Raw genomic sequence first — 13,662 nt, forward strand, 5'->3', positions numbered from 1 at the left:
CTGCAATAGTGGCAAATTATTTCACTATAATACATTTGTCATTCCATGAGCACTAGAACTTTTGATGCAATAAAAAGGAACATTTCAACCAACCATCTGTCTGCCTTTTTTGTTTTAACCATTCAGCTCTAAAATGATGCTCAATTAAAAGAAAATGTTTTAAAATAATGGTAAGGCTAATTTAAGTATTACATATTTCCTCCTTGGATTTCACCAAACCACTGATCTTAAAATAATATATCCTGCATCAAGGGATGAATATCTTTTTGGCTAAATCTTTGTTAAGATAAATTGCAAAAATCAGAACTGACTCTCCTCCAAGAAGAAAAGCAAGCTAAGCAAATAAAATGGAACACCTTTACAATCTGTTGGAAAGAAAGACTCTGCTTACAGGCAGTATTTCATCAATGTTTTTGTTGAAGGGGTAAAATCCTATTTGATTTTAAGTGTATTTCAAAAATTAAATTATAGGAGCCCTGCCCTGGCCGATATGGCTCAGCGGTAAGAGTGTCACCTGCGGACCAAAGAGTCCAGGGTTTGATTCCGGCCAAGGGCATGTACCTTGGTTGCAGTTCGTCCCCGGCCCCGGTTGGGGTTGTGCAGTGGCAACCAGTCAATGCGTCTTTCACGTTGATATTTCCCCCTCTCTCTCTCTCTCTTCCTCCCTATCTCCCTCCAGCTCTATCTGGAAATTAATGTAAAAATATCCTCAGTGAGGATATAAAATAAATAAATAAATAAATAAATAAATAAATAAATAAATAAATAAAAGGAGCCTTACTGCATCACGATTCTTAACTTGAGTAGCCAGCCCTCTGTAAAACTAGCAGTCTTATTCATGTGAAGACAAAAACAAGTAGTTCATCTAGCCAGGAAGGCACGGCAGATACCACCACACAGTTTCTACTTTTAATAATCATTTTGGAACAAAAGACAATTACTTAGAGAAACATCAATAAAACATTGAAATTGGCTAATATTTTATGTGTCCTTTGTAAATAAAATAAATGTACATCCAGGGGCAGGCAAAAGTAGATTTATAGTTGTGAGTACATAAAACAGAGTTAATAAAGCTACTATAACAATCATAACCTGCATGTCTTTTTCCATACAAACAACTATAAACCTACTTTTGTCCACCCCTCTATACAGCATGGCATATATGTTAACATCTCCAGAACTAAATCTAGTGATCATAAATTTCAACCAGCTAGGCAAATTAACAAAACAGATCAGCTACCAAAATTGGATTTATTAGAACTCAAGGAATTTAAATCTTCAGAACTTGAAGATGATGAGAAGGACAATAGTATGCGAGAGAAATCATTAATGGATTGTAGTTTCACACCTGCAACCCTAGACTCCTGAGCACAAGAGAAAGGAATACAATGAGGAGTCTGTACCTCTTTATAACATGCTAACAACCAAGGGGCCAACACTTTAGCATCTCAAACTGTGTTTGACATTTCAAATTCCAGCATTTCAATTTTCTTCAGTGAGTCATTCTCTTTATTAAAAAAAAAAAAAAAAAAAACTTATAATAAATACCTTTCAGTAGTTATATCACACTGAAAGATTCAAAATTATTACACAATTTAATATTAATTATATACTTGCACTACGTTAGTTTTCATTGGCCTTACCTCACCAACTACTTCTAAGTTTCTTAAAGGCAAGGTAAAGATCTTATAATTGTTTTTGTATTTTTGTGCTGAAAACACAGAGGAATGAACTATAATCCCAAATTTACAAATAAAGATGTCTTTGAAGAGTGGAAGAGAAACTTAAGATATCCTGATTGTAAAGTTCATTCAACACCTATATGACAATTCAAAGTCAATTAACCCTAATCACAACAAAGACTCAAGCAATACCATGAAAACAACTGTTCTGGACCTATATACAATTTAACTTCAGGGTGACACAATACTACATCAATGCAACACAACACAAAACAAAAGAGATACCAGAGCAGTATTTCCTTCTGTATTAAGGTCCTCTGAATCAGTCATTCTTTATTTTTAAGTACACTGGATAAGGAGACAATAAATGATAATAGAATCTGAATCATTTAATTAACTAAAGGACCTGAAAATATTTTTTAAGCAAAATTATAAGCCAAACACTTTGCTAGGCAACTTCACATAAATTACACCACCTAATATTAGGTGAGTGTATGAGATTCCTCTATACAATATTCAACAAATATTCACTGAGTCACTAGATAATCTGAGAATACAGAATGACTAAGATAAAAATATTAATGAGAAACACCAGGATAAGTAAAAAGAAAGTGAAGCAAGCTTTGAACAGTGAAACTATAAAAGTGTTAAATAAAAATATTATAAAAATATGGCATGGACCCTAATTGAAATTATTATAAATAAAAATGGAAACACTCACACACACACAAATAAGTTTAGAAGTTTATATTAAGTGAGACACAATGACAACGAGTCATTTTGTCAATATTGACACCTGGGACTGTCTTACTTTTTTTTTTTATCCTCACCAGAGGTTATCTTTCCATTTATCTTCAGATAGTGAGAAAGGGGGGGCGGGGGAGAGAGAGAGAAATATCGATATAAGAAAAATACATCGACTGGCCACCTCTGGCAAGATCCCAACCAGGTCCAGGACGAACCACAACCAAGATACGTGCCTTTGACAGGACTCGAACCCGAGACTCTTTGGTCCTCAGGCCTACACTCTAACTGCTGAGCCAAACTGGCCAAGGCTTATCTTTACTTTTAATAAACTCCAAAACATCCCTGTAAAAGATTATACTCATTCAGCTGCACTTCTACGTCCTTCTTGAGAGAGAGAAAAAGTGGTGGAGCTATAATTAGATTTGCTATAATTGCAGACAAACCACAGACCAACAAAATTTTCCTAGGAGACTTCATTGAGAAACACTGATATTAAAGGTTAAAGGGTTATATATTATGTGATTTTTATGGCCGATTTGTAAAGTTGACAAAAATAAATTTTAAGTTAAAAAATAAGCTGGCTTTATAAATGCAAAGAAAATACACTGATGTCGTACTGACTATGTCATAACTACATGATGTAGTATTACTGTAGGATGTAGTCTTTTTTTGGGGGGTGGGTCTAAATCAGCTCTGTGAATCTAAACAAATGAAAAGTCCACCCAATTTCAGCAGGCACTAAAAATGCTACCTTTCAATGTGTTTCAGGTGGTACTGCCTGATAAGTTACTGGTTGCTAAGGTCCACTTTTTATTGTTAAACCTAATGGCCTCTTTTCAGCCTTTATTCTATTTACCCTTACTATTAAATTCCTAACATAGTTGACAATTTGCTCTTACTTTCTTCTTAGTTTTTGTTGTTGTTGTTGTTGTTTTACCTTCCTCTGGTTTCCTACCCCTCTGAACACTCTTTCTCTCTGATTCTTCTATTCACACATTACATGTAGGGAATTGTCTAAACTCCCTCCTCTTCTAACAAGAAAAGTTCTCTCTAAATAATTTCATCCATTCCTGGGCTTTTATTACCACCTACAAATTTTAAATGTTGATGCCCTATTCTGTATCTCAGCTGAACACGCATTTCTTTTGGAGCTCTCCTGGTTTCCACACTTTGTCTGAAGAACTCCCCCTTTCCTCCACCTGGCAAAAACCTTCTCAGGCCTTAACTCTTAAAAAACTTTTCCAAGCCCTGGCCGGTTTGGCTCAGCGGTTGGAGCGTTGGAATGCGGTCCAGAGAGACCCGGGTTCGGTTCCCGCTAAGGGCAGGTACCTCGGTTGCAGTTTGTTCCAGGCCCTGGTTGGGTCGTGTGGGTGGCAGCCACTCGATGTGTCCCTTTCACGTTGATGTTTCTCTCTCTCTCTCTCTCTCTCTTCCTCTCTCTCCCTCCCACTCTATCTGAACAAAAAATAGAAAAATGTCCTCGGGTGAGGATAAAAAAAACTTTTCCAAATAGTGTTAGTTAATATTCTAGTTTAGAGATCACTTTCAACTATACTATCTTATGAGAATCTCACAAAATAGACAAGTATTATCATGGAGATCAAGGCAACATTACAAGTGGGAACCATTAACTTAAATCCAGATCTTCTCGCTCGAGGTCCAATGCTCTTTCTAATACACTGAGATGCTCTCAAATGAAAAAAGATTATATACTGCTCTTAAGAAAAATTCATTGGTCTTGTTTGTTTCTTTCTAGAAATTAATTCCTAAATAAATGGTTAATCTAGAAATAAAATTATTTTAATTATACACATATAGCCAAATGGTAAAGATTTAAAAAAAAAAAGAGAGCTTCGTTGTTTATGACAAAGAAAAATTATTTAGAAAAAAACTAAAAGCAATAAAAGTTTACAACAGTCTCAAAATAAAGGAACACAAAAAAATTAATTCCTTACATTTTAAATGAAGAAACTGAAAATCATGAAGCCAATAATCTAATACTCAGGCTTGTTAACTAATAAATGATGTATACAATCTTTCATAAAACCATCTAAAACTCCCTAATTATGGTTTTGTTTAAAGGGGTGAAGAGATAAATAAGATTAATAAATGAGATTAAATTAAGAAAACAAAAACCATCAATAATCCCGTGACTAGGAAGTGATTAGGCATCCTGGAAATGGTCAGTGAAGGATCAAAGGACACAGAGCTCTAGAACAAGAGGCCACACAGCAGAATACTGGAAGGAATCAGAGAGTTGAAACATTACCATTTTGCAGCCACTGTGGCAAAGACTGGTTCAGAAGGTTCATCAATGGTTACTAAGTATAGGGGGTAGTGAATTTAATGAGAAGCAAGACATCTGAATGGTTTCAGAGTGCACCCCCACCCCCACAGATTACGGGGTGGGGGGGGGGGGCGATGGGCAATTGGACAATTATCACAAAGATGGGCATTCTATGCCTCTGGATGCACTAGTCTGAGAAGGCCACATCATTTATGGTAGTGCTATGGCCAGAGATACATAACATGAATCCAAACAGAGAAAACACCAGTAAACCCAAATTGATTACTATGATGTAAGATCATTGGCTTGCATTCTTCAAACTCCAATGCTGTGAAAAACAAAGGCTAAGGAACTAGACCAGATTAAAGAAATTAGACAACTAAATGAAATGCATGATCCTGGATAGGATCCTGTACTAGAGGGGGGAAAATGATAAAATGAAAAAAAAAAATTTATTGAAACAAATGACAACACTAGATTACAGACTGTAGACTATACTGATGTTAATTTCCTAAATATAACAGTTCTGTGGCTGTACAAGAGAATACCTTCATTCTTCAAAAATACACACTAAGGTATTAAGAGTAAAGGAACATGATGTATACAACCTAGTCTCCAATGGTTTAGACAACATATTGTGTGTGTATGGAGAGAGAAAGAAATAAAGCAATGTAGCAAAAACATTTTTTTTTTTTTTATCCTCACCCGAGTATATTTTTCCATTTTTTGTACAGATAGAGTGGGAGGGAGAGAGAGGAAGGAGAGAGAAAGAGAAACATCGACGTGAAGGAACACATCGAGTGGCTGCCACCCGCACGACCAACCAGGGCCGGGGACAAACTGCAACCGAAGTACGTGCCCTTAGCGGGAACCGAACCCGGGTCTCTCCGGACCGCAGGCCGACGCTCTAACCGCTGAGCCAAACTGGCCAGGGCGGAAAAACATTTTTTTTTAATTGTTGAGTGTGCATAGAGGGAAGTTGTCTGTACTATACTTGCAACTTTTTTGTAAATTTGAAACCATTTCAGAGTAAATCAAAAATTAAAGCAGAGGAACAGCATAAGATTTTACATTTTTGTCATTTGTTTTTTATTGTTGTCATTTGTTTTGTTTTTAAGCAAGAAATATCAACATTTTATAAATTAGAGAATACTGGCTCAAAAAAACACGAAGTGACCACTCCCAGAACAGGAGTCTCCTTGTTTCTTGTACAACCCCATTATGTTGCTGTTCAAGGGCCAAAATGTTTCTAATTCCTGGAAGCTTCGAGGTCTACTGCTACTACTCAAAGTTTTAAACTTTTAATGAGTTGTATGCATTCTCTAATAAAAGCACCACAAATTTCACCAAGTAGAAGGTAGCATATCCAAGTGCTTGGCAAAATGAGCTCTTGGAGTGTCTGGGTTCAAATTCAGTCAGTGCAGCGTTCTAGCTTGTGTGTGTGAGAGAGAGATCTTGGGCAAATAAATTACTTGCGCTCTGATTTCCTAATCAGCAAGGTGGGATCAGAGAAGTACAGAATCTGTTAACAAGCAATAGGATTGTTAGTAGCACTGAATGAGATAATAAAGGTGAAGTACAAGCACTGAATGAATGTTAGCTATTTTTATTTTAAATTCAACCTGTTTAGTAACCTCAACAGCACTGGTCATAGTTGAAGCCATACATTTTCTTGCCCAAATCATACCCAAATCTGACAAAAGTGGGAACTCAGAGGCTCTAAGAGGAAAACATCTTAGATGTTCACAAACCGAAAAAGTAATTAATTGTAAGCAAATCATATGCAAAATAGACTGATGCAGATGTCTGGGTTAATTCAACATCTGAAACATTTTGCTAATAAAACTGTAGAGCTGCAACAAGCTTTGGTGAGAACCATCCATCAGTGCACAGAATGAAATATGAAAATTAATTAGTTATCTTACTTTTAAACTTTTCTAACTTGAGAATAAGGAAAAAATCAACAACTGTATTCCACATGCTGTACATAAGATTTCAATCAGTTTAATACAGCCAAAATTTAATACCAATTTCAATATTAGCACTTTGCAGACTGCCCTATCTTGTTAGTAAAATTTAAATTTAAATTTAATTATACCCTTCTGAGACCTCCAAAGTCAGGAGCACAGGTACTTTACCTTAATTTAATTTAGCATGAATCTAGTGACAGCCTATTATTTGACCACAGTGTTTAGTACTGAGAGATTAAAAATAAGAAAAACACAAACATTACAATAAAATATAAAGTTACTATGATTCTGTAAGTTTAAACCCCTCCCCTCCACAAAAAGTCTGGAAACCATTTTTCAGTGGTACTTGAAATATTAACTTTGTAAAAACAAAGTGTAGATTGTTTAACGTTCATTTTTAAAATATACATTAATTTACAAAAGTTTAGGTTTGTTCATAGTAACACTAAATACTCTCTACTCATATGCTTAATGTTGTTTGAGATTGGAGGAGTGTCTGTAGTGCAAAGGATATTGTCCAAGAACAGTGTATAAACCAGTTTGTCGCTGCAGAAAGCGTCTGAATACCTCCTTCAATCCAATACAATCCAATAGTTTCCCCATAAGTGAGGCTCACACTCCAACTCTCCCTCTCAACTCCCCAAACACTCTTTAACCCTAACATGCGAATTTCTCCAAGTCTGATCCAACAAACATTAAATTACCTAGAGATGTCTGTTCAAATGTCAGATCCCTGTGTCCCGGACCAACTCAATCAGAATCTTTGGGGATGGAACTTAAGCTCTCAATGGTTCCTCTTTCACTCAAGTTTGAAAACTACAGAGACCCCAAAACACACGCTCCCGACTCCCCGACGACACCACCACTCCCAGAGGAACCAAACCCACCCGCCGGCGGGGGACGCCACCGCCCGGCCCGGTGCGGTCTCAGGACCGCCCCGATCCTCTCCCGGGAGCCCGAGCCCCGTGCCCGCTCCTCCGGGGTCCCCAACTCCTCACTCTCGTCCCCGCACCCCAAACCTTTCTCCTCACTTCTTCAAATCGCTGCTAAAGAGGCCGAAGGCACCGGAGGGGGAAACGGCCGAGGTCGCCTCCTGACCCAGCTCCGTGGCCTCCCCTCCCCCGGAGTGCTCGTTGTACGCGAAGCTGTTGCTGGACATTGCTGCGGCGCCGGGGAGTCGGTGGGACGGCCGGGGTTCCCTCCGAACGGCAACTGCCGGGAGGACACGGAACAAAACTACTTCTCGTGCGGAGGGGCACGCGCAGGCGCTTCCGGACTCGTCACGCTCCCTAAGCCGACCTGGCAGCCCAGCCCCTGCGCATGCCCAGTGTGCATATGTCCGGAGCCCACCGCCGGCCATTCCAGGGCCGGCCTGGATTTCTCCGCTCCGCGTTTTTGAGGTCGCTGAGAGGCTCGGACCCTGGCTGTGTCCGCGGGAGGCCCTGAGCCTGCGGAAGACGAGTGCAGGTCTTTAAAGTTTCATAGAAGAGAGGTACCGTTGTACCCATTCTGAACCCTTAAAAGGGGCTGCCCCGACCCCCGATATCTCTTCTTGGTTCTTGCTGTAAACCAATAGCTTTCAAATTTCTCCTGAAACACCATTTAACACACCAGATCAACTTTCCTGAACAGTCACGATCCCCTTTCCTTCGTAGGTTCGTGCTGCTCTCCTTCCAGCCACCGAGGCCCTGCTTGCACAGCCGCGTCCAGCAGCCCTCCACTTGTACGAAACCTTGCTCTCCGCTGCGTTTTGTAAGATGAGCATTACTGAGATCCAAGCCTCAATTTTTTATTTTTATCCTCACCCGAGGACCCGAGGACATTTTTTCACTTTTTGTTCAGATAGAGTGGGAGGGAGAGAGAGGAAGAGACAGAGAGAGAGAAACATTGACATGAAAGGGACACATCCAGTGGTTGCCACCCACAAGACCCAACCAGGGCCAGGAACAAACTGTAACCCAGGTACATGCCCTTAGCGGAACCGAACCGGGGTCTCTCCAGACCGTAGGTCAACGCTCTAACTACTGAGCCAAACCGGCCAGGGCCCAAGCCTCAATTTTTTAATACAAAAAAGGGAGAGCTATGGACTTTCTAAATAAACTGCTAAACAAATACTAAATGCAAACAGTTACCCAGTAGTTTTTTTATATATAACAATAGAATTTTTAACATTAAGAAATGTATTATACTTATTATATAATTCTATAACATACAGGGTATCCCCCCCAATGTATATAGGGTGTGTGTAGATTTTGTTACATTTTTTAAAATAAAATGTATTCTAGCCCTGGCCTGTTTGGCTCAGCGGTTGGAGCGGCGGCCTGCGGACCAGAGTCCCAGTTTGGGTTCCCGCTAGGGGCACATGTCAAAAAAATAAAATTAAAATTAAATTAAATGTATTCTAATAAACACTGGCTTTATAATTATTCAAAGTTGTGTATACATTTTTGGGACACCCTATATATTCATAAATATTGGAAATTAATAACACTTCAGCTTTCAGATTTAAAGAAATAGTAAATCTAATTCTAGAAAGAGGAAATATTCTTACTGTCTTTATGCCTATGTAAAGATATATATATGATGTTAAAATACCTCCACAAAATATACAAAATAAAACACGTCATATTTAATAGTGAAACACTGAAGGCATTCCAACTAAAGCCAGAAAAAGGACAAATGTGCCTATTAACACCATGACCATTTAACACTGTTTTATAGATTCTAGTTAATGCAATAGGACAAGAAAAATAAGTAGCGGAAAAGACAAGAGAGGTTATAATATTTATAGACATGATCGTCTTGCTGGACAATCTAAGAGAAAATTATTAGACCTTCAGCCTGGCCGGTGTGGTTCAGTGATTGTGCGTCAACTTATGCACCAAGAGGTGGAAGGTTCAATTCCCAGTCAGAGCACATGCCCAGGTTGTGGGCCTAATCCCCAGTGCGGAACATACAGGAGGTGGCCAGTCAATGTTCTCTCTCGTCAATGTTTCTGTCTCTCTCTCCCTCTCCCTTCCTCTTTCTCTAAAATTCAATAAAGAAAAATAAATAAATAAAGAGTTATTAGACCTTCAAATTGATTCAGCAGAGTAGCAAGATTCAAAATCCAATAACACACCTACACACTAATAATATCTAATTAAAAAATGTAATTTTAAAAAAGATCTTATTCCACAGTAGCAACAAATAAGCCTTAAGAAATGTATAAAACCTAAGTGAAGAAAAAAACTATAAAATTTTATACTTTAAAAATGGAATGTGAGGGAGAAGACCTGAAAAAAGAGTATATTTCTGGATAGGAATATTCAAGTAAATCTATACATTTAATGCCGTTTCAGTCAAAATTCTATGTTTTTTACTGGATAAATTGAATCTAAAGTTCACCTGAAAGAATAAATACAACTTAAAGCAAAAAAAAAAAAAAAATTTTTTTTTAAAAAGCATGACCAGTATACCCTGACCAGTTTGGCTCAGTGGTTACAGCATCGGCCCGCAGACCAGAGAATCCCAGGTTCAGTTCCCACTAAGGTCACGTAACTTGGTTGCAGTTCCACCCCCCCCACCCCCGCTCTGGTTGGGGTCGTGTGGGTGGCAATCACTCGATGTGTCTTTCTCACATAGATGTTTCTCTCTCTCTTTCTTCCTCCCTCTTTCCCTCCCACTCTATCTGAAGATAAATGCAAAAATGTCCTTGGGTGAGGATTAAAAAAAAAAAAAAAAAAAACATGACCAGTTTGGCTCAGCAGTTAGAGCATCAGCCTGAGGACTAAAGGGTTGCAGGTTTGATTCCCAGTCAAGAACACATGCATGGGTTTCAGGTTTGATCCCTGGCCCTGATTGGGGTCATGCAGGAGGCAACCAATCCATGTGTCTCTCTCACATGGATGTTTTTCTCTCTGTTCCTCCCTCCCTTCCACCCTATCTAAAAATCAATGGAAAAATATCCTCAGATGAGGCTTAGCAAATAAACAAAAGAGCATGATGAAGAAATTACTCTACTACTCATTTAAATGTACTATAAAGTTATTGTCATTTTAAAATTTGGTATTGTTTTCAAGAGTAAATAGACGGGTAGAATAGAATAGAAACAGACTCAGCTATATGCAGGTATTGACATTATGATCAAGTTAACATTTCAGATCAGATAGGAAAGAATGTATTAATGAATGATACTAGGACAATTAATTAGTTAACCATGTAGCAAAATATAAAGTTAGAGCTCTGTATTAGTTTGTAATAACTGCTATAACAAATAACCACAAATTTAGTGGCTTAAAGCAGCAAAAATTTGTTCTCTTACAATTCTGGAGTCCAGAAGTTCGAAATTAAGATGCACAATCTAAGGTATGGGCAGGGCCACTTTTTCCAAAGGTTCTAAGGGAGAAGCCCTTCCTTGCCTCTTTTTGTGTCTAGAGCTACATTCCTCATATTCCTTGACTCTTGTCCCCTTCTTCCATCTTTCAAGACCAACAGCATAGCATCTTTATTTTTATTTATTTATTTATTTATTTATTTATTTATTTATTTATTTGTTACAGCATAGCATCTTTAAATCTCTGCTCTGTCTTCACATTGTCTTCTCCCAGTCTGTGTCAAACCTCCTCTCTCTCCCTCTTATAAGGACACATGTGAATACATTTAGGACCCACCCCAGATATTCCAGGATAATCTTCCCATCTCAAAACCCTTAATTTAATCATATCTGCAAAGTCACTTTTGCCATATAAGGTAATATTCAGTTTCCAGGAATTAGGATTTGGGTATATATTGAAGGGCATCATTCAGTTCACCATGATCTCTTAACTCACACAATACCTATAAGTAAATCCCAGACTGATTAAAAATAAACCACAGCCCTGGCCGGTTTGGCTCAGCGGTTAGAGCGTCGGCCTGCGGTCCTGAGAGACCCGGGTTCGGTTTCCGCTAAGTGCATGTACCTCGGTTGCAGTTTGTCCCCGGCCCTGGTCGGTTGTGCGGGTGGCGACCACTCGATGTGTCCCTTCACATCGATGTTTCTCTCTCTCTCTCTGTTCCTCTCTCTCCCTCCCACTCTACCTGAACAAAAAATGGAAAAATGTCCTCGGGTGAGGATAAAAATAAATAAATAAATAAATAAACCACAAAAATCGAATGAATTGCAGGAATATATTTTCGGGATTGAGGGGTCTCAATGTTGAGGATTAGTCCAAAAGAACCTCTCAGCATAAATCCAGATTAGAAACAATAAACAAATATTTGTAAAACAAATTCTATATAAATAGGTTTAGCAGTCTTTATAATTAGAAAATGACTCTTCTTCCCTGGCTGGTATGGCTCAGTGGATTGAGTGTCATCCCGTGGACCGAGAGGTCCCAGTTTGATTCCCAGTCAGGGCACATGCCTGGGCTCAGGCTCACTCCCCAGTATGGGGCGTGCAGGAGGCAGCTGATGGATATTTCTCTTTCACATTGATGTTTCTATCTCTATCTCTAAAAAAATCAATAAAAACATAGTTTTTTAAAAAAGAAAATGACTCATGGTTTGTAATAGAATTTAAACTTTACAGGTTAGTGAAGACAGGAGCTTCGAATTTCACAAGTGTTTTCTAAGTGTTATTTGAATGTATTATTATAAGAATTAAGCTCTCTTATCCTTTGAGACGACATGAAGGGACCTGGAAAGTATTATCCTAAGTGAAACAAGCCAAGCAGAAAAAGACAAATACTACATGATCTCACTTATTTGTGGAATATAATGAACATAACAGTCTGAGGAATAGGGTAGACCCAGAAACAGGGAAGTAGGGTACAGACTGACAACCCTCAGAAGAGGGGGTTTTGGGGGGAGGGAAGAGATAAACCACAGAACTTATATGCATGTATGCATAACCAATGGACATGGACAACAAAGGCGAGGACAGGGTGGGGGGGGGGGTGAGGAGGAAAGTGTCAATGGGGTAAAAAAAGGAGAAACATCTGTAACAAAAATAAAATTTAAAAAGAAAGAAAGAAAGAAAGCCACTCCTATTTTTTAAAAATATTTAAATTTGAATTATAAATGAAACAACAGTTTGATCTCTAATAACTGTTGAGCTCTTTAAAGTTTGAAGCTCCAAGTTAGGTAATTTACAATCACTTACCAATATCCTTATTGATCTGGCCCTCCTTTACATCTCTTGACTTCATTGTGACCCATCTCCCCTAGTTTACTACACTCCAGACAATCTTGGCCTTTCTTTTCTACCAAACTTGTTCTGACCTGAGAAACCTTACTGAGCTCTCTGCCAGCAACATTCTTCCAAAGGGTCTTCAAAAGCCTGGCTCCTTCAGCTTTATTCTATCCATCTGTTAACTCAAATATCAGAATTTAAATAGATATTTAAATTCCCTGACCACCCAATCCACTGTAACACCTCTTCCTGATCCCCACCCCCCATGGTTACAGAATTGATTGGCTCAGCTGATCTGTTTTGGTAGCTGCGGGTCACTCTCTAATACATATTCCTCTGGAAGCTTTGCAATGCATTTAAAAAAGACAGTTTTGCCCTGGCTGGTTTTGCTCAGGGTTAGAGTGTGCTTCGGACCAAAGAGTATCGGGTTTAATTCCCAGTCACCGGCACATAACTGGGTTGCAGATTTGTTCCCTGGCCCCATTCAGGTCAGGAGGCAACCAATCTCTCTCTCTCTCTCTCTCTCTCTCTCTCTCTCTCCCGCTTCCGTTCTTCCACTCTCTTTGAAAATCAATGGAAGAAGCATCCTCGGGTGAAGATTGACAAAAAAATAAAAACAAATAAAGAAGGACATCTTTTTAAGATAGAGTACAAAATTTCTTTTGCCAAATGAACATGAGTTGTCATGCTCTCCTGTTTAGAGAAACCCCATGATTAGTGATTTGGGAACACGAAGAACTCTTCTGTAATTGAATTTATGCAACCCTCCAATTTACCAAGTATTTGAGACTTTCATATGTCAGGCTTTCTAAAATGGTACATGCC

The 13,662-nt window shown here is 38.6% G+C and overlaps 1 protein-coding gene across 3 annotated transcripts in view; it reads right to left on the reverse strand.

The window, feature by feature from the left end:
• AP3B1 (adaptor related protein complex 3 subunit beta 1) overlaps positions 1 to 7,953 on the reverse strand; it is a 281,299-nt gene extending 273,346 nt beyond the window's left edge. For 2 of the 3 annotated variants that reach the window (XM_036278972.1, XM_036278973.1), the window contains exon 1: positions 7,718 to 7,940. In XM_036278972.1, coding sequence (XP_036134865.1) covers positions 7,718 to 7,845 — 128 coding nt within the window. In that variant the 5' untranslated portion in view covers positions 7,846 to 7,940. Of the gene's footprint in view, positions 1 to 7,717 lie in introns of all 3 variants that reach the window. The other variant, XM_036278963.1, reaches the window with a different exon arrangement.
• Between the last annotated feature and the right edge of the window lie 5,709 nt (positions 7,954 to 13,662).

Source organism: Molossus molossus, unplaced genomic scaffold, assembly GCF_014108415.1.
Source record: "Molossus molossus isolate mMolMol1 unplaced genomic scaffold, mMolMol1.p scaffold_m16_p_3, whole genome shotgun sequence".
Classification (NCBI taxonomy): domain Eukaryota; kingdom Metazoa; phylum Chordata; class Mammalia; order Chiroptera; family Molossidae; genus Molossus; species Molossus molossus.